The sequence below is a fragment of the Ictalurus furcatus genome, chromosome 28 (assembly GCF_023375685.1).
Source record: "Ictalurus furcatus strain D&B chromosome 28, Billie_1.0, whole genome shotgun sequence".
In the NCBI taxonomy this organism is placed as follows: domain Eukaryota; kingdom Metazoa; phylum Chordata; class Actinopteri; order Siluriformes; family Ictaluridae; genus Ictalurus; species Ictalurus furcatus.
This window is the reverse complement of record NC_071282.1, coordinates 17,778,612-17,800,432: the sequence shown is the minus strand read 5'-3', so window position 1 is coordinate 17,800,432 and position 21,821 is coordinate 17,778,612. Positions and strand designations below refer to the sequence as shown.

General features: G+C 39.7%; 1 protein-coding gene across 1 annotated transcript in view; it reads left to right on the top strand.

Annotated features, from left to right (window-relative positions):
* The window catches only part of LOC128603793 (astrotactin-2), a 162,422-nt gene that overhangs the window by 58,175 nt on the left and 82,426 nt on the right, over window positions 1–21,821 (top strand). Inside the window, exons 7-8 of the mRNA XM_053618483.1 lie at window positions 14,469–14,635; window positions 15,293–15,481. Of these exons, the coding sequence (XP_053474458.1) occupies window positions 14,469–14,635; window positions 15,293–15,481 (356 nt within the window). The remainder of the gene's footprint in view (window positions 1–14,468; window positions 14,636–15,292; window positions 15,482–21,821) is intronic.

Here is a 21,821-nt window from a genome sequence, read left to right as displayed (position 1 = left end):
GGATCCAAGGACGATCTGAGAAGAGAAGAGAAGAGAAGAGACAAGATGAGATCAGAATAAATGATACAAGTTGAGAAAAATTCCTAAGAAAAGAGCAAATGAGGAACATGATGCATAGGAAAAGAAACAAGAGGAGAAGACATGACGTCAGAAGAGAAGATGAGAAAAGAGATGAGAAAAGAAAAAAAAATTTTAAACGATGCAACATGAGAACAGAGACAAGAGGAGGAGAGGAGAAACGTGTTGAGATTAGGCAATCAGAGAAAAGAATCAAATCAAATAAAACAGAGAGAAGAGAAAAGAAGAGAAGAGAAGAGATGAGAAAAGAAGAGAAGAGAAAAGAAGAGAAGAGAAAAGAAGAAAAGAGGCAATTGGAAACCAGGAGAAAAAAATGATAATAAAAGAAGAAACGAGAAAAGATGATGCATTAGAAAAGGAACGAGAGAAGAGATGAGAAAAGAAAAACATTCAAATGAAGCAACATGAGAACAGAGACAAGAGAAAGAGAGAAGAGATGACATTAGACAATCAGGGAAAAAGAAAAGGAAAGGAAAGAAAAGAAGACAGTAAGAAAAGAGAAGAGAAAACAGAAAGTAAAAAGAAGAGAAGGGAAGAATGAAAAGTGAATCATTCAAAACAATGAGCGAGAGATAGACAGAGAGAGAGAGCCAGAGAGAAAGACAGGGAGAGACAGAGAGAGAGTGAGAAAGACAGGGAGAGAGAGAGAGAGAGAAGGAGAGACAGAGAGAGAGAGAGAAAGACAGGGAGAGACAGACAGAGAGAGAGAGAGAGAAAGAGAAAGACAGAGAGAGAGAAAGAGAGAGACAGAGAGAGACAGAGAGAGAGAGAGAGAAAGACGGAGAGACAGAGAGAGAGAAAGACAGGGAGAGACAGAGAGAGAGAAAGACAGGGAGAGACAGAGAGAGAGAAAGACAGGGAGAGACAGAGAGAGAGAAAGACAGGGGGAGATAGACAGAGAGAGAGAGCCAGAGAGAAAGACAGGGAGAGACAGAGAGAGAGTGAGAAAGACAGGGAGAGAGAGAGAGAGAAGGAGAGACAGAGAGAGAGAGAGAAAGACAGGGAGAGACAGACAGAGAGAGAGAGAGAGAAAGAGAAAGACAGAGAGACAGAGAGAGAGAAAGAGAGAGACAGAGAGAGAGAGAGAGAGAGAGAGAGAAAGACGGAGAGACAGAGAGAGAGAAAGACAGGGAGAGACAGAGAGAGAGAAAGACAGGGAGAGACAGAGAGAGAGAAAGACAGGGAGAGACAGAGAGAGAGAGAAAGACAAGGGGAGACAGAGAGAGAGAGAAAGACAGGGAGAGACAGAGAGAGAGACAGAGAGAGAAAGACAGGGGGAGACAGAGAGAGAGAGAAAGACAGGGAGAGACAGAGAGAGAGACAGAGAGAGAGAAAGACAGGGGGAGACAGAGAGAGAGAAAGACAGGGAGAGACAGAGAGAGAGAGACAGAGAGAGAGAGAAAGACAAGGGGAGACAGAGAGAGAGAGAAAGACAGGGAGAGACAGAGAGAGAGACAGAGAGAGAGAGAAAGACAAGGGGAGACAGAGAGAGAGAGAAAGACAGGGAGAGACAGAGAGAGAGAAAGACAGGGGGAGACAGAGAGAGAGAAAGACAGGGAGAGACAGAGAGAGAGAGAGAGAGAAAGATGGGGAGAGAGAGACAGACAGAGAGAGAGAGAGAAAGACAGGGAGAGAGAGACAGAGAGAGAGAGACAGAGAGAGAGAGACAGAGGGAGAGAGAGACAGAGAGAGAGAGAGAGAGAGAGAGAGACTTCTCAGAGAAAACATATTCAGTGTGGAAAATCAGATTCACTTGTTGCCTGTTGTTGCTTATGCAAGTCTCATCAGTGCCTCCACTTCATCCATCTGACCTCCAACACCAACCACCACGTGTGTGTGTGTGTGTGTGTGTGTGTGTGTGTGTATGTGTGTGTATGTGTGTGTATGTGTGTGTATGTGGGTGCGTGTGTGTGTGTATGTGTGTGTGTGTGTGTGTGCGTGTGTTTACTTGCCGTTTCTCTAACAGGATTGTTTCATTAACAGCTCAGCTGCATTGGGAGAAACGGATATGTTCTTGTTTTCCGAGCTGTGCGCTAAACACGATGTGAACAGCGAGCTTCCTCTGTGAGGAACTGTGAGGATTAAGTATGCATCAATAACAGCTAACGAGACTGTCTTAATGTGTTCCGTGCCAAAGTTTATCCGCCGTGTTCCTGACTGCCGCCAAAACTTCGTGCTAAGAAGAGAAGACGACAATGCTGATCGTTGTTTATCCGTTACACCACTTCATCCACCACAGCGAGGTCGAACGCTCGAATCGGATTGGTCAGAAGCCGTGTGTTAGTTCCGTAAAACAGCCCAGGTAACATCGACGTTATTGTTTCTATAGCAACGGCTCAATGCGGTGATGTGTACAGCGGACATTCCAAATAATCTAAGACTGATGTAGTGAAGTGTTTTGTTAGGAGATGTTTAACTTGTGTTGGAGGAGTTTTGGTTGCTACGCTTTCCTTTTCCTCCATTATCTCAGTAAAGTCTGCGTCCAAGCTTTGGCTATAATATCTCTATATCTCAAATGCTCTCTATATATAATATCTCTATATCTCAACTGCTCCCTATATAATATCTCTATATCTCAAATGCTCTCTATATCTCAAATGCTCTCTATATATAATATCTCTATATCTCAAATGCTCTCTATATAATATCTCTATATCTCAAATGCTCTCTATATATAATATCTCTATATCTCAACTGCTCCCTATATAATATCTCTATATCTCAAATGCTCTCTATATCTCAAATGCTCTCTATATATAATATCTCTATATCTCAACTGCTCCCTATATAATATCTCTATATCTCAAATGCTCTCTATATCTCAAATGCTCTCTATATATAATATCTCTATATCTCAAATGCTCTCTATATAATATCTCTATATCTCAAATGCTCTCTATATATAATATCTCTATATCTCAACTGCTCCCTATATAATATCTCTATATCTCAAATGCTCTCTATATCTCAAATGCTCTCTATATATAATATCTCTATATCTCAAATGCTCTCTATATAATATCTCTATATCTCAAATGCTCTCTATATATAATATCTCTATATCTCAAATGCTCTCTATATATAATATCTCTATATCTCAAATGCTCTCTATATATAATATCTCTATATCTCAAATGCTCTCTATATATAATATCTCTATATCTCAAATGCTCTCTCTATATAATATCTCTATATCTCAAATGCTCTCTATATCTCAGATGCTCTGTATATAATATCTCTATATCTCAAATGCTCTCTATATATAATATCTCTATATCTCAAATGCTCTCTCTATATAATATCTCTATATCTCAAATGCTCTCTATATCTCAGATGCTCTCTATATAATATCTCTATATCTCAAATGCTCTCTATATATAATATCTCTATATCTCAAATGCTCTCTATATATAATATCTCTATATCTCAAATGCTCTCTATATAATATCTCTATATCTCAAATGCTCTCTATATAATATCTCTATATCTCAAATGCTCTCTATATAATATCTCTATATCTCAAATGCTCTCTCTATATAATATCTCTATTTCTCAGATGCTCTCTATATCTCAAATGCTCTCTATATATAATATCTCTATATCTCAAATGCTCTCTATATATATCTCTATATCTCAAATGCTCTCTATATAATATCTCTATATCTCAAATGCTCTCTATATAATATCTTATATCTCAAATGCTCTCTATATATAATATCTCTATCTCAAATGCTCTCTATATAATATCTCTATCTCAAATGCTCTCTATATCTCAAATGCTCTCTATATAATATCTCTATCTCAAATGCTCTCTATATAATGTATCTATATCTCAAATGCTCTCTATATAATATCTCTACATCTCAAATGCTCTCTATATAATATCTCTATCTCAAATGCTCTCTATATAATGTATCTATATCTCAAATTCTCTCTATATTATCTCTATAAAATGATCTCTCTGTTTCCTCTCTCTTGAAGTTAATAAGACAAAAAAAACCCGCAGCTTATCATGTTACCGAAAAACAGCACCCCCCCCCCCCAAAAAAAAAAACATCACCATTCCGCCTTACACCGGAGACTCCTTCCTAAAATGTTAAACGAATATTTCACAACAACATCAACAATTAAGATCTGTTTTCACGTAGCGTCCGCCGTACACGTCCCTGTGAGCGCTCAGTTACTATGGAAACCATAACATATTAATTAAAAGGAGCTCGTTAATATAAGCCTGTGGTTTGCAGCTACGCTGCTGTTATAGAACATTAAAGAACACCTTCTGACCAATCAGAATCCATCCACAATACTGCGAGCAGTAATAAAGAGCCTCTGTTCGGGTTTATGGTCTGTATTGTGTGTTGGTGAGTAAATAAACAGAAGCGGCCGTCCTTTTGAGACGTCTCCTGTGAAGCTTTATTGGGAGAAATGTCCCTGACACTGACAAAGGTCAAAGTGACCTTTAAAGCATACTCAGGCACCAGAGAGAGAGAGAGCACACAATCACTGTTTTTAAATAAAGGACGCACACACACACACACACACACACACACACACACACACACACGCACACACACACACGCACACAGTGAGAGAACCTCATGTCTGAAACTCTTAGCTACTATGGAGAGCCTTTACCCAGTTAAACAGAAATGTACCCAGAATCTTTACGGTTCCCTTTCAGGACATCCGAAGAACCATTAAAGGTTCTAGATGTAACATTTAAAAGGATTATTCTTCTTACCTGTTCTGCGCAAAGTTACTTAGCTTCCGAGAACCTGTTCTATTCAGATCCCTACATTTAGAAATAAGCTTAAATCTCATCTTAACGTTTAGGAATCATAGATCTGGAACCCTTTAAAGGTTCTGCGTCGAACTGTACAGTACATACGGCTGAGTGTTTTCCTGTTAGAAGAAAGGTCAGTACCGCTTTAAGTTAAAACAGTCGTCAGTCAGAATCCAAGAAGAACTTTGACATAAAACTTGCTTTTCTTCTTCTTACGATCTTCAGGACCTTCAGATGACGCAACTTCCTCTTGAACTAAAATGTGTTTTCGATGTGATCATCTAAAATGGACAACTTGTGGAAAAGCAAATGATTAGATGTCAAGCTGAAGGGGAGTGACAGTGAGCAGGGAGGCTAAACGCTGCCTCCTAACGGTTCTTCTTTCTGGAACGTTCACGTCGGTCGTTTCCCCTTTCACTTTACATGCTGTAGATATCTGCGGCTGTAATACGAGTGAACACGCGGATCTCAGAGTCGCACTTAAACATCAGAAAGAAGGCGCCGATGCGAATGCGATAGGAATTACGTGAATGCTTAGTCAAACGTAGCTATCTTCGCCTCATATCTATCGTCTCTGTGGGCCATTTCCTGCAAGCCGGCTGTATATCTGACAGCACCGTTCGTGTTCCTGCTTGAAGTTTACGTCGCATTGATTTCACACCGTGATTGCATCTGCATAAAGCACATTACTAGCTGCCTGTAAAGAGAGACAGCTCTGTCTGCAGCCAGGAGCGTTCGTAAGCACTTTCAGATCCACAGTACTGCAAACGTCAGGAGGGAAATATGAAGTCTATCAGAATATTAGGCAGACTTCGCCGGTTATCGGATGCTGGGAGTGTGTAGGGTTTTACTACTGTGTTATTATGGTCACAATCACAAAAAGGTTTTTTTTTTTTTAATGCTTCTCTGGCAGTTCTTTTGCAAAGTTATACATTGTTAATCTTAAAGTGTTGTATTAAATAAATCCCCCTTAAGTATCACTCTGTGAAACACTTGGCGGTTCTGTGTAGAACATTACAACTGAAGTCTGACAATTCCTACTAATCATGAAAAATAGATTAAGTAAGATAAGAGAGAAGAGCTGCACATAGACTGGGATAAATCTGAAAAACATCTGTACGGTGTACTGTACGCCCGCGTCGCTCTGATCATCATTTACATATATTCATGAATATGCAAATTATTTACCACAACACACTCACTACGCATTGCAACGTTACGGCTGTGATGTATTCTGTCTCTATTTTACCGCAAACCAGCAGCAAAAAAATCAAACGTAATGGCCCGGAGACCGTGAGTCATGAAGTGAGTCCATGGAGGCAGATGGAGAACTTCTTGATTTATTGACAGACTCAGTTGAAACAGACACGAGGCAGACACACTAGGAGCCAGTATCGTCAAACATAGGAACTAGAAAATAAACCCTAAGAAACAGGTACTATCAATCAGGAAAATGAAAACACATGAGAATGGTTAAGACATGAAATGGAAGGAGACAACGGATGTAGAAGTTCTGCAAAGGCAGTCAGGGTGCCCTCTAGTGGTCAAAGGTGGAATTGTTCCTTTGGGGCCCTGACAGAGCCCCGCTCCCTTAAGGCGCAGCTCCTGGAGCGCCACCAGTCCGAGAGGCTCGAAGAAGTGACTACAGCGAGGCCCGAGGGGGGAGCAACAACCACGGTGAGGTGCAAGGCCAAGGGGAGCGACGACCCCGTCGAGACCGGGCGGGACTGAAAACCTTAGCGAGACCGGGGGGAGGGGAAACAACCATAGCGGGTGGGGGAGGTGGGGGGGTACTATCAATCAGGAAAATAAAATACATGAGGATGGTTAAGACATGAAATGGAAGGAGACAACAGAAGAAGAAGTTCTGCAAAGGCAGTCAGCGTGCCCTCTAATGGCCTAAGTTGGAATCACCGTGACACCTTGTTATATATGTGAACCCCCTCTAGTGCTCTCCGTTTCTACACCAAAGCACACTGGGAGGTTTTTTTTTCCTTCTTCTACATCTCTAGGTCTCGTAGCTCATTATCATATATTCAAATTCATTCCCCCTGTGGTTGCGTTTTCTTTCATTTTCTGCTTGTGAATTTGGTGCGGGGAGTTAAACGTGCGGATCGGGCGTGTAATTTACCTTAGGGAGGTCTGGTTAGGAATACACAGACGTGACTAATTACATAAATGGATCTGATGCGATGGAATGGTGATGACAGTTAGGTAACTTTTAATGGTACATACATTAGCGATTAGCAATTCATGACGTACAATACGACAATTTGAAATGGTGAGGTTTTATTACGTTGTAGCACTGGGAAAATTCCCATCAGCTCAGTGTGTACGTGTGTGTGTGTGTGTGTGTGTGTGTGTGTGCATTGGTACACATCTCCAAGTTTCAATTTCCTCCCCTTAAAGTGTTTAATAAAGCAGCATTACTGGATGTAGATTACAAAATCTTCTGTCGTGTCTTACGGGAAAAGCAGCGAGGCAGTAGAGGGAAAATAACAAGGTAGGTTTTTTTGGGGGGTCGTTCATCTCAGCAGAATAGTTTGAGTTTTTATTCATTTTTTTTATTTTCTATTCTAAGTCTTTGGCTTTAATTGATTTAAAGAAGAGTTGACAGAAGAGTAGCATGCAGTCAGTGTACCGAAGAGCTAATAAACAGTTTACATGAAGGGCTAATGTAGGATTAAATAGCTGTAGTCTTGAGTCACACTCGCGAAGAAGAGAGAAAATTATTAAATTTCTTCTTCTTCTTTCTTTTTTTTTTTTTGGTCCCGATACAGTGCTTTTGATTGGGGTATGAATTAGATTGTCTTCAAACCGCTAGAAATGTAGATTTGAAATACATATTTGCATTTATTAGGATTTTATGAGTTCAAGGCTTTCCTCTATGGTGCACATGTGGCAAAATAACAACCCTTTTTTTAAAAAAATAAATAAATAAAATAAAATAAAATAAAAAACCGTCTGAATAAGAGAAAGGTTGTGAAATGAAAAACATGACCAGAAAAGAAAAAAAATCCAAGATGGCTGCCCCACAAAGTACCAGTGTTTAGCCATATACGGTGATGATTATGTAAAATCACCGAAGATGTTTTAAGGGCCGTGTAATATGTAGAATTTACAGCATTTACACGAAATATTTTGATTGAGATAGACATGTATTCCTTGTCAGCGCCGTTAGACCCACCCCCCACCCTCACCCCACCCCCTAAGAGTGTTTTTACTGTATTAACTGCGGAAAACATGCGGTACAAATTCCAACTTTTTGATCATTATTTTCTTTTTAGTACCTACAACCTGTTGGAATTTTAACATGTAGCTATGTGAGTACTCGGTACATGCTTAGGGTTCTTCAAGGGTTCTCTCTACTGCGTTATCTCTGCATTATCTAAGAGTGTACATTATTTATTTACACAGACATCCATTACTAGTTACACACCTTAGCTTCCTGGCTGCTGTGCAAAATGAAAGCCCATCAGAACCAAGCATGCTTTGACTCATTTGTCTTGTTTGAGGTATTAAAACATTGTGTGTAAGTTTGAATATAAAAAATGTTCTAACGATTCGTTTAACCGTGATAAAAAAATAAATAAATAAATAAATATGCACTCAATATCAGTAACAGTGCTGTTGGGGATTTGATTTGAGTTTCTGTTTAAGAGATCGGACACAGAGAACATCTGACCGGAATCTCAGTACTTCCGCACATCAGCAAGGTCAAACACACCCTGTGCGACTCATTCTGATAGCATATAATAATCCTTTTTTTTAAATAAAGCAATTTTTTTTGGCTGCCCTGAAGTCGTACGCCATCCTGACCTTCAATCTCCTTCTAAAAATCTCTTTACGCTGCATAGAGATCCAAAATCCAAACCCGTATCCAGTGCCGCTGTTTTATTCAAGGGGACGAGGCTTTCATTAGGACAAAGTCTGCTTGTTAATTGCGTGGCGTCTGATTAAAAAGCTGGAGGTGATTAGTGCGGCAAATGAATCAGAGCGCGGAGGCGGAGTGAGCCCCGGAGGCCTTCAGTGCTCCTCTACACCCTTCCTTCTGTCCTTATAAAATCCTCTGATCGTTCATTTTTCATTTTTTTTTTTTTTTTTTACGTTCATTTTTTTTCTTTTTTTTCTTTTTGGCAGATATTAAAATAAACACAGATTGGAATGACTTTTGACTGAGTCATCGGAAGTTTATGAAGCTTTATTAAGTTTTACGAAGGCTCCTCATTCATCAAAATCAATTTTAGTGTCTGGTGACAGTAAAAAATAAATAAATAATAATAATAATAAAAAAAAAGCAACCGTACGTGTAACGTCTTGTAATCTTCCAGATGTTTGATGGTTGCTTAATTTCCCAAATGTATGGAGACTTTTGGGACACCCTGTACATTGGCCATGGCACTAGATCTTATTAAAATTCCCAGCGTAAACACAAAACTTTCAATAAAAAATATGCAGAGTGTACAATTTGAGACATGGCATGGGGGGGGGGGGGGGAAAGCGAGCTAGGATGAAGGTCTCCTCTGCGAAAAAGCTTTGAAAGAGCTAAAAAGCTGATTATTGTTGCTGTTATTATGACCACGCTGTTATGTACATTCGTCTCCTGCGTTTGCCCAAAGCAGTCCGTTCAATACGGACTGCACGAATAATGAGTAGGTTTATTGCTACTTCAGTATAAGCACCTCATATTGATACACGTTCACGTCATTGAATTATTCACACAAAGCTAGCGAAGGGCACTGAACCCAGTAACCCTCTGTGCTAAAACGCTCATGAATGCAGATATTGGAGTGTGGATTGCCATTCTTCAGGTTAAGTCTATGCTTGTTCAGAAAATCAGATGATAAACTGCAGAGGAGATTCTATGAAACCTATGTAGATGCCGTTTACAGCATCCTTTAATAAGGTGAAAATCTTCCAGACGTAAATCGCATCCAGATTGCTGACCGGCTCGTGATGGTTATATTAGGATTAGCTGTTCATATAGCACGATGAATTAATTAACGAAACAAACACTTTTAAATAGATAATTACTTTATTTATTCTCACCGGTTTCTGACGTCTCTTATGTTCTACATTCTGCACTCAGAATTGGCAACGTTCTAATCAATATCTCCTCATACCCTTGTCAAACACTTCCTCACACTCCCGGGGCAAGGCCCGGTTCTCATCGGAAAGCTCTGGAAGGTAGAGCGGAGGACGAAGTATCATTTACACAGCGCTGGAAATGCAAAGTAACGTTATCTCCGAGTCTGAGCTCTCAGTATTGATCAAGTGTCTACTGCAAGCCATCATCAGATCAATGCAGGGATTAACAGAACAAATGGAAAATGCCAAAACAATTACTGGAACGCTCCTAAAGGCCAGAGGGGCATCGTGATTGACAAAGGGGCATGGCTTCGGGAGTAGAAAACAAGCTTGGCGAAGTCCAGCGCGAGCGTATCTCAAATGCTAGTGTTTGAATTAGCATTCGAGCAAATAAGGTTATCGAGAAGATCTAAAAGATGAGCGGCATAATGAAAAGTCACCCAACAAACGAAACAAAACAAACCAAAACAAAAAAACAGTATCATTTTATCCAGTAGCTGGCCATTAGTCTGCAAGCTACTACATTAATTAGCTGTTAGCACGAGTGCCCTTTACATAAATACTCGACTAAAATGTGACAGAAGACCCACTTAATTAGTCGCATCCAATGTATCCAATTATTACTTAAACAACCCTTAAAGAACTCTTTTTCTGAAAGTGTGAAGGTTCTTTTAAGGGTTGATTAGATAATTACTGGTTCTGAACATCCCAAAAATAACAAAATAAAAAGGTTATACTTGGAAAGGTTTCCATTTCCAAAATAGTTTTTGTCGCCTTTAAGGGTTCCCCCAGAAAGACCTTACAGGTTCTAGGTACTTAGAAGAAAATAATGACCGAAAGTGTGGAGTTCGTACCACACCTACGCAAGTTAATACATACACTCTTGGGGGGCGGGGTGGAGGGGGAACCCTTCAAAGGTTCTTTACGACATCATTGGGTAATTAAGGGTTCTTAGCTTTTCTTTTTTATTTATTTATTTTTTTTTAAATCCCCCTTTCTGTAGGAGGCTATAGGAAACCCAACACTTTCTTTCAGGGTTCCACATAGATCTTTTCTCCAGAAGAAAAACCAAAAGAAGACTTACTTCAAATATATATATATATATATTTTTTTTTTCACAGAGGCTATTGTTAAATTTGACTGAACAATTTAAGTCTTAGATAGGCAAAGAACGGCAACAGCGAGTCGTTTTGGAGTCCAAAGAGTCAGCTCATACTGGTGGACTGAGTTGGTTGAAAAGCATCGGATTTCCACTAACACTTGCTTTATAATATTAATCATTCTCTTTGTATGCAGTCTTCAAACCATAAAATCATTGTAATCAGTTAGCAACTTACAACTCAAGGGTTAGCTTTACAACGTTAATATGGCTATATTTATACTCGAGGCTTGGGAGAGATTGATGGGAGGACACACCTATGTACCGTAAGCTTATTAAAGCCAGATAATGCGAGAACATTAAGATGAGGGTCGCAACGAGGTGACATATAAGCAACGAACAAGAATTAGAAGACAAAGAGGATGATACGGCTTTGCAAGGAGGGCCAGAAACAACATTGCAGAAAGATAGAGACCGATAGAGACACAGAACAGGTGAACACTTTAGGGTAGTTGACCGGTTGACAGGATTCGAACAGAAATAAAAGCACGTGAAATGAACTCAAAACAAAACAACACGGTGGCGGAAACATCATTTTATTCCATCCCGTGGATGGTGCAGACTTTCATGTTGTCATCCAAATTTATGCGATCTTTCTGTCTTTTTTTTCGCCCCCACATGCCGTGCAGCTCATCCGCAAAATTAATAGCGAAATTAATAGGAGATGAATTCCAACCTGACTTGTATGCGATTCGTGCTTTCTTTTTCGGTGTGTAATTGTTTTGTTTTGCAATTTTTTTTTTTTTTTTTTTTTTGGGCGAAATGCAATTTCCATCCCAGCAATTCGTATTCATGTGTTGACACCAAGTGCAGTATATTAGCACCTGAGCGTGAAAATATGCTCGCGTTCCATTTCAGCATGAACATAATGGCTCATAACTCATTCCCATCGTTGACTTCGCTCTTCTGAGAGAAATCAGGTGATGAATGTGTAATTGCCCATGAAGGCTGCAGACTGCGGAGTACTTCTCCCGTCATTTCGTTTGCCTGTGTTTTATTTGCTATCAAGACACCCATGTATAATAACAGAGAGATGCTTCAGGGAGAACCGGGTGGAATATGAATACCTGAAGGAACCAAGCAGAGATTAAACACATTGAGACACAAATGATTAGCTGTATGTGATTCGCTCTTTGGGGGGTTCTTTACAATCTGGATCAATTAGTTGTCCCAGACTTCCTTACATAAATAAATAAATAAAATCCCAGCCTCGGGTAAGACTACTCACAAAACCTGTTCGTATGCGAAGTTCTTATATGGAAGGAAATCTGTATGCCTGAGAGTTAATCTAACTCTGCTGTGGCTTCTGCAGTACATCTGTGCCTTGAATTTAAATCTTACTAATCGATTCATCGATTCAGTCGACTCACTGATTCGATCGACTCATTGATTCATTAAATTAAAAGGTGGAAACTTTAAAGGTTCTCCCAGACGGACAACTGAAAATCCGTAAAAGGGTTCTAGATTTAGTTTTGAGTACTAAATGTGTGCAGTCAGAAATTATACACCTCAAAAGTGACTTCCTGTTGCTTATATGATGCGTTTAATTGATCAAATAGTCGACACAAGCTAGTTGTACATATGATTCGACAAGCATTCGGGTTCTGCGATCTCACGTTCCTGCACATTTTCACTTTGCAACACATATCTCATGACATGTACGGTAAGTGCGTTGATGCGTTAACTCTTTTGGCAGCACGTCTGAGAGCGTTCGGTGACGTTCACGCGCTCGTTAATTAGCAGTCATAAACGTTCGGAGAGAAAAGAAGCAACACTGTATGAGTACTTTAAGATGTGCTGGAGAAAGATCCCAGAGGTGTCATCGTATCACTGAAGCCAGAAGTTTGTTCGCGCCGAAGTTTTTAATCACGGTAGGGGCTGGCGGCGTTTCGTAACTTACACCTGGTGAAACTCCTGCAGCTATCATTGCGAGAAGGAATTTCGTTTTAGGTCAATTAATAAAGCTCGGATGGAATAATTCACTGGATCTCCTTGTACGTTCTTTTTAAATCCATGTCATAGAAGTGTTTTACGAGCCTGTGAGCGGGCGGAGATAGTCGGAGATACGGCCGTCTTATAGAAAATAGCACTTCTTTTTTTTTATAAGCGAACACACCCGAATATTTTGCACGTATTGTATTGTATGTTCGGGATATAAGTTGTTTTTTTTTTTTATTCCTGTTATTTGCTATTCGAGTTGTTGAATGAATAAAATAATACTAGTGCTTTTTGTCTATTTTTGTGGTTTGAAGGATAAGCTGACCAAGCACTCATCTGCCACGCTTACAGATCATTTTTGTTTCATTTATAATGTCCATAAATATTAATCCCTCCAATTAAATGGTCCTCTGATGCCCTTTTGAGCATTTCCATGCACTTTCAATGGATCCCACTTCTACACAGCGCTCAGGTTAATAGATATTTCTGATGTCGGAATATTGATGTGTAAAATTTCGGTATTAAATCCTCACTACACGCATAACACGTCTCTGAATGCAACTCCGTGTGCCAAAAATACTAAACCTTGGGAGGGAGTACAATACATTTAAAGCTGGAGAATAGACATACGTGAGCTTCATATGTTTAGGCAGCTTTCATTAACATGAGCGAAACGAATGTATAAAAAGAAAACCCATCCAAGTGATATTTTAATCTCGATCGTACAGGGACGCTGCCGAACCAAACCACGATCGTCGCGTGTGCTTTTGTTGGCTTTTTTTTTTTTTTTAATCTTTTCTCTCTGCATGAGTCCCGACCGTTTTCAACTGTTTCAGACATTTTGAAACCTTTTTATTTATTTTTTTATCATGGCCATGATTGTGCAGTACAATACAAATCTGGCTCCTTTGTGTTGAAAGAAAGCTTTTTGGTTTTCTCCCGTGATGAAGGCTAAAAAAAAAAAAAACGATTTTATGGTGTCTAGACAATCGTTTTTTGGTTTCTGGAGAATGAAAGCATTTTTCCTTTCATGGCTTCAATTTGTCATTGTAGACGTTTTTACGGGTGTCTATTATTTGGATATATATTTTCAGAGCGAGGGGAAGAAGAAAAAAAAAAAAAACAAGCTCATATGTGATTGGTTTTGAGTTAAAGAAATGCTAGGCCTTCCATTCGAGTCAAAAATTTGTATGATTTGAATATATTTTCCATACAACGTTTGTCCATCGTCTCGAAGGTGCCAATAATTATGCACTTGACGGTCAGTCCTTCTTGCTTCTGTGGTAACTCTATCTTGTTCTTTTGTTCATCTTATAATAACATCCTGATGGCACTGTATGCCCTCAATCATACGTTCTAACCCTGTGGTCCCTTCATGGTAACCCATGGTCTTTTCGTTTTGTGTTTCTGATTTCTTTACAGTGTCCCGAAGGCTTGCGGCCTATGAAGGACGGATCAGGTTGCTATGACTACTCCGTGGGTACAGACTGTACGGACGGGTTTAACGGTGGCTGTGAGCAACTTTGTCTTCAGCAGCTCGTGGCCCTGCCGGACGATCCCACTTCCAACAATGTGCTCATGTTCTGCGGGTGAGAACGACCAGACACTTCAGGGGTGCATATACTTATGCATCTTCCCAGGCCACATACATATGAGATACGAGTACACGTTTAATGTGGATATAATAACTTGATATAATAATCCAAAGTAGGAATGTATCGATACCAATACTGGACCACTTGAAAACACATCACGTCATAACCGTGACCTCTGAACTCATACGCACAGACTTATGAGGAGGACTTGAAGGCAGCATAGATGACACAAACCTAGTGTACATCGCCATGTTAATAAGCAGTGGTAGATAAACAAAGCCCACTGAGTTTCCTCTCTCCTACACGAAACTAATATCAGAACAAAAAAATGTAATCATACACAACACTTAAGCCCTTCAGACCCGCAGGGCTGTTTACGTCCCGGTATAAATCCGCACCTCATGACTGTGTTTATTACCTCCTGAGAAATGAGAACTTTCCAAATTCCGCAGAGTTCTCTTAAAAAAAGCGACTTTCATTTTGTGCTCAGACTCGACAATCGGTGCTCGCAGCTACATTCGAAATTACATCTTATCTGTAGTCCCATACTGCGCTGTCCTTCTTCAGTGTGCCAGGATGTCTCTACTCACCAAGGCATCTGGCTTCTTTGTGTGTGTGTGTGTGTGTGTGTGTGTGTGTGTGAGCACTCAGGTGTGTGCAGGAATACAAGCTGGCAGCAGACGGACGCTCCTGCCTTCTCCTAGCTGATAACTGCGAAGGCCCCAAGTGCCCTAAACAGGACTCCCGCTTCAATGACACGCTCTTCAGCGAAATGCTGCACGGTTACAACAACAAGACGCAAGAGGTCAACCTGGGTCAGGTGTTTCAGATGACCTTCCGGTAAGCGTTAAAGAACTTGCGTTCATTACCGCAGCATCGACGGTTACCTTTTACGAACGGGAAGTGTTCATAGGAAAATATAAAACCTCAATTATATATATATATAAAAAAAAAAAACATACGACATAAAACTATATAAGCAATATAAAACTGTATAGCTATAAAATGCCTATTCAGGACGTAAAACTTAATGCGTTTTACTTCTTTATTTATTTATTTTCTTCTGCCGCTCTTTACAGTAATCCCGTCCGATCGGTATTCTGAATGGAGGGAAATTTGGCACGTTGTGTTATGGGAAGCAGTGAATTCGCTGCCTGTGAATTAAACTGTAAATGTCCTAAATGTTATGGGTAAGAGTCAATCCCAGCACTCTTAAGCCTTTAAAAAGCCATTCCGGCCTCTCTGATAATCAAGACGAATGTTGCGTGTGATCTGAGACCTCTACAATCTGACACGCCGACGGCTTCTGTCTGGCTTTGGCTCAGATCCGGAACTGGGATTTATTCACTGTGTCGTACGGTTTGGACATTTATGTGCTGGATACTGGCGTGGATGCGGCTGTGATTATCCCTGGGAACCATACTGCTTTATGGAGGCAAAGAAAGCTATGAATCAGAGACAAGTTAAATAGCAGTTAAAAGAAACGGCTAGTTTTATTCATGCTAGTCCTGGAAGCTGGTATTGAAGCAAATAATACATCCATATTCTTAGATGTGTTTTATGGAATATTCTCTCTCTCTCTCTCTCTCTCTCTCTCTCTCTCTCTCTCTCTCTCTCTCTCTCTCTATATATATATATATATATATATATATATATATATATATATATATATACACACATTATAAGTGCACTTATAATTCATCATAAGTTGGTACTGATTCCTCTTTTATATATATATATATATATATATATATATATATATATATATATATATATATATATATATATATATATGTTTTTTTAAATCTAATAATACTAATAATAACTCCTCTTAAAGCTCTAATTTCATGCAAGGAATTACTTCAATATGATTATAAAGGAATGCCTTTATTGGAAATTATAATACTATAAAACACTAATAAAGCTTTAATAACGCTGTATATAATAGTGCTATAAATCATTTCTTTTATCGCTTATTATCATGTTGTAACACATGTCTCACTATTCATGATAATACCATGTGATGTGATGTAAAGCACAACATTTATAACCAATTATTATGTAGAATTAATAATAATAATAATAATAATAATAATAATAATAATAATAATAATAGACAGCAGTCAAATGCAAGTTTTAAAAAAGTAAGTCTTAAGTTGAGCTTTAAAAAATAATCTCCTGTGAATCATTACAAAGCACATGTAGTAATTAACAGTTATAAAACATTTTACATTTAAAACATTACATTACAAACACGTTTTTCTGGATTCAATAAATTAATAGATGTGTGTTTTGCCACATTTTTTTAAATTTTTTTAAATAAGTAAATAAATAAATAAATAAACACATCCAAAAATGACAAGGCCACACACATCGAGCTGGATTCCTGTCCCGAGGTTAATTGGCGCTGCTTATATGCGTCTTTGTCATTCATGTGATGAATCTGGAATGAATTGTAAATAAATACTGCAGTAAAATCTACCCATAACAAGGAATATAACTCATTCGGTTTACTTAATGACCTTTGAAATGTTGTCATGGTTGTTAATAAACGCTACAGTTGCTTTATAATCATTCACAGGGCATAATTAGTTAGAAATGTTGTTCAGTACGTCCCGTGGTATTATAACGATAGTGTTACCACATGATTATACGTTATCAAAGACTCATTTACTGCACAATATTAGCGCTTCATGAGCCATAAAAATGCTCACAAAGCACCATTATTAACTCGTAAAAGAATTATAAGCAGAGTTCGGGTGACATGGATGCAAGACTCGTCGAATGAAACACTCTCGCTAATAACGTCACTGAACGTACTGTAAGCTTTAAAGATGTGTGTGCTTGTAGCCAGGGACAGAATACAACTTAAGAGCAAAACAGATCAGAATGCACCAGTAAATTCCTGTGACATTGTGCTGGTCGTAGAAGGAAACAGTATAAAGGATAACTCAAGGCTAGATCGGCGCTAGCTTGGGCTAGTAATATTGCTAATACAGGTAGCTTTCTGGATGAATCACATCGATTAACCTGTGCATATTAGAAGTACCTTGGTCATTAGAGACCTGATAAAGCACGGCCATGAAGCTCAATATGTTTCAGAATGTGCTTGGACTCAGCTAAAACATTTGCCTTTCAATTTCACGTTGAACGAGAGAGCACGAGGCATGAAGCCGAGCGAAAGTAAACACACCGCATTCCTCACGAGAACGCCATTTTCTAAGCAGTCTAGAATGAAACTAGTAATAGATTGAGCTATTTAGCGCTCTTCAAATGCCAGGTGATTAGCTTGGATTATCTACAAAATGATTCGTCCCGAAAGAAACCCAGGAAATTAAGCAAGTAAAGAAACCGTTTAAAGGAATAATCCAGAAAGAATAAATGCTGTTGATGCTAAATATACAGTTCCGTCAATGATTAGAACTCCGAGTTTCAGGTTCTCGGGTTCTCAGATCGCTCTAATTAAGGCAACGGACAGGGTATAAACACTGAGAAAGGTTTCGGAGGTTGTTGAAGTCCTCGGGACTTGCGACACACAGCACTTTGTCGCTTCGCACTCTTTAAATTGTCAGCGAAAGTGGACCTGACCCTGGTACATTCGTTATCGTCCCAGGCGGGCCGTCCTCGCCGACTCACGCGCTGATAAACGCTATCGAGTTATTTCCAGTGAGTCTTCAACCTTGGTCCAGACACACACACACACACACACACACACACACACACACACACATGCACACCCCGACACACATCTGTCACAGTTTCATTTCTCATTTGAACAGATCACGGCTCTTTCTGCTTTTTATTTGGACAGATTGCACCGGCAACGTCGAAGCACTGCATTCTCATCAGAAAGCTCGACACGTTTGGTTGTTTTGTTCGGGTTTATTAATAACCCGGGCTTCAGTGTGGAGAAAGATGAACGTTGCGGGATTACAGAATGCATTCTGTTGTATTATGGAGATGTTTGTCTGGAAGTTTGGAGCTAAATGTAGGCCATGAAGTTGGTGGAGAAACACACTGCGATAGAGCATGTTTAACCCTAGAAACGTCTAGAACCGTCACAGCCTCGTCTTTTGCCGAGATATCGTTTGTACCCTTTTCTGGCTATAAGCTTCAGGATCTTTATAAATTGAAATTGGCTTTTCTGTGTATATACGTTTCGTTCCGGATGAAAAACACACTAAAAGTGTGTCACGACCTCCTCTTTCACCGGAAAGACACTTTTCTGTACACTTTTCTGGCCAAAAGCTTCAGGATCTTGTCTTTGCAAATTGTTCAAATTTAGCTCCTTTGATTTGTTTTTTTTTTCTTTCTGTTTTGTAAAAATGTTAAGGAGTCCCTTGTGGCCAAAGTTGAGAGAACTTGTTAATTATTAGCCAGTCAGCTTCCAATAAATTTTAATCCCTCCAAGACTGGAAATCTTCAACTGTCCAGTTTTGGCTGAGTCTGTGCCCGTGATAGCCTTAGATTCCTGTTCTTGGCCGACAGGACTGGAACCTGATGCGATCTTCTGCTGTTGTAGCTCATCCACCTCGAGGTTCAATGTTTTATGCATGCTGAGATGCTTTTCTGCTCACCACGGTTGTAAAGCGTGACTGTTTGAGTTGCTTTGAAGTGTCCTTCCCGCTAGATCGAAGCGATCCAGCCATTTCCATCGGCCCTCTCTCATCGGCAAGGCGTTTCCACTTACGGAAACTGTCGCCCGTTCGATGTTTTTTGTTTTCCGCGGCATTCCGTGTACACTCTAGAAACGGTTGTGTGTGAAAATCCCAGGAGATCAGCACTTTCTGAAATACTCAAAACCAGCCCATCTGATACCAACAACCACGCCACGAGAAAATTCCCATTCTGACGTTTGATGTGAACATTAACTGAGGCTGTGGACCTGTATCTGCGGGGTTTATTTATTTATTTATTTATTTATCGCATTGCTCTGCGGCCACATGATTGGCTGGTTGAATGTACAGGTGTTCCTAATACTTTTTTTCCTTTTTAAAAAAATAAATAAATAAATAAATAAATAAATCTCACCATTCAGGGCTTCTGTAGCTATAAGAAATGTTGAAGAACCTCACAGCTGGGGGATTTTATTTCTCGACGCTGCGCTCGTGGTTTGATGAACGACTGATCCTTATTGACTGGACCTGTGAGGGAGCATCATTTCCCTTCCATGGAGCTCACTTTGCCCTTTTCAGGGACATGGAAAAAATCAGGAAAGATGAGTGTCATCCATCAAGCAATGATGACTCGTGTCCCTGGACGGGTTCGGTCCAATCTGAAACTGATCTTCAAGACGACATGAGGAGACATAGACGAGCCTCGGTGCTCAATATGCACTCGAGTACACGCTTTTCTCACAGCAAAGACATGACACGAGGAAAAAAAAAAAGAGCCTGCCGAATAGCACTCTCTCTTTCAAAATGAAATAACACCTCAGAATACAACTCAGAAAGGAACTATCCGGTCTAACGGTCCGGCTAACGACAAACGCAGACAGGTTTTTCTTTTCTTTCGTTCTTTCTTTTCTTTCGCTGCACTTAAACATCTCTGAATAGAAGAAGAAGAAGAAGAAAAAAACAACCCAAAAAAACCTCGTCCTAAATGTCTGACACATCTGGATTTCGCACAAATTAGCCATCCGAAATGTACAGTGTACAGAAATGTCCGGATGTTTTCTTTAGGATGCGTTAATGACGTTTGGAGAGATTAATATAACGGGATTAGCGAAATCGCTCGGTCGTATTGTTGTAGTATGCAGATGTTCGGAAGATGTCTGTAGGCCATGAATCCAGTAAAGAGAGGCAGCGGTTAACGTTCTGTGTGTCAAAACACCTGCGAATTTGACGACATGTTCAGAAAAGCGTGAGCGAAAAATAACACCTCCTATTAGCATTTCTAGCTAAAAACGGCAGAATACAGAGTATGGTCGACGCACGTAGATTCCGTAGCGTTTAAAATCTATGGTAATAAAGATATAAGGCGCTATAGGTATTGTTATGATTGTTTATGCTAATGCGTTACACTTTAGAGTAGGGTGTATTACGCATTATGAATGGTTAATAAGTACTGTACATGGTTTAATTGCATGATGAGCAGAGCCAGAGGAAAGTTGGTGAAGTAGTGCCAAGTAGAGAAAGAGAGAGAGAGAGAGAGAGAGAGAGAGAGCAGCCTGAGACAATAATATTAACTAGAAAGTTTTCAGAATATCTCGACACAGTGCCGAGGACGAGGGAGGTCTGGTTAGCGCGCTCAAGCGAAACACTTTCTCCTAGAACTAAAACCATTTATTTATTTATTTATTTACACGTATTTATCCAGTGAAAGCCTGAGAGCACTGGAATTGATCACGTGACGTGGCATATTACCGCGAAAACGTCAACCGAGAAAGAGATAGAATCACTAATATTTTGACCTTGACAAAATGTTATGAATATGCAAATTAACATGGCCCGTATTTGCATACAGATACCCGTTAGCTCTTAGGTTATCATGTACGGGAATGTTATGTCGGGCTGTGATCGGGAAAATCGTCAACTCGATGATGCCTTAACGTTAATCATTTTCCCATAAGGGCGCGTCTCGAACTGTTTTATTCCGCGAATAACACACGACGTCCCGTTACGTTATTTTTATTATTTTTTTTTAAAAGAATGGGTTGCGATTTTTATCTGATCGTAGCTCTATCTAATGTTGTGGAACGTCCGTGAAGCGAGCTAGCTCCTGTGATCACAACACCACCGTCGATCGTAGCAAAAGCTCGGCTGACACCTGAGACTTTCAGCGTTTCGTTCCCGAAAGGATCTCGTCATAAAAAAAAATAAATAAATAATTGAATAAATTCTAAATGTTTTATTACGTTTAAGGATTCTTAAACTCCTGAGATCTCCCCGTCCACTGTTACAAATTTTCTGCCATGAGCGCGGTATTTACCTCACTACAGTGATGGGTTTCACCCCACCGGGACACTGATTTATTTATTGCCCTCCTTTTATACGGACAGTTTCTCTGGAGCAAGGCCCGGTTAAGTGTTTTGCTCAAGGAGACGATGGCAGAAGCAGGTGAGATCGTATTAGTAGCTTCATGGACAGCTTCCCTGCATTCCCTGTGAGTCTATTCTGCTCCCAAGGCCTTTTTTTTTTTTTATAATCACACACCAGCCAGGAGAGAACTCCTCAAGGAC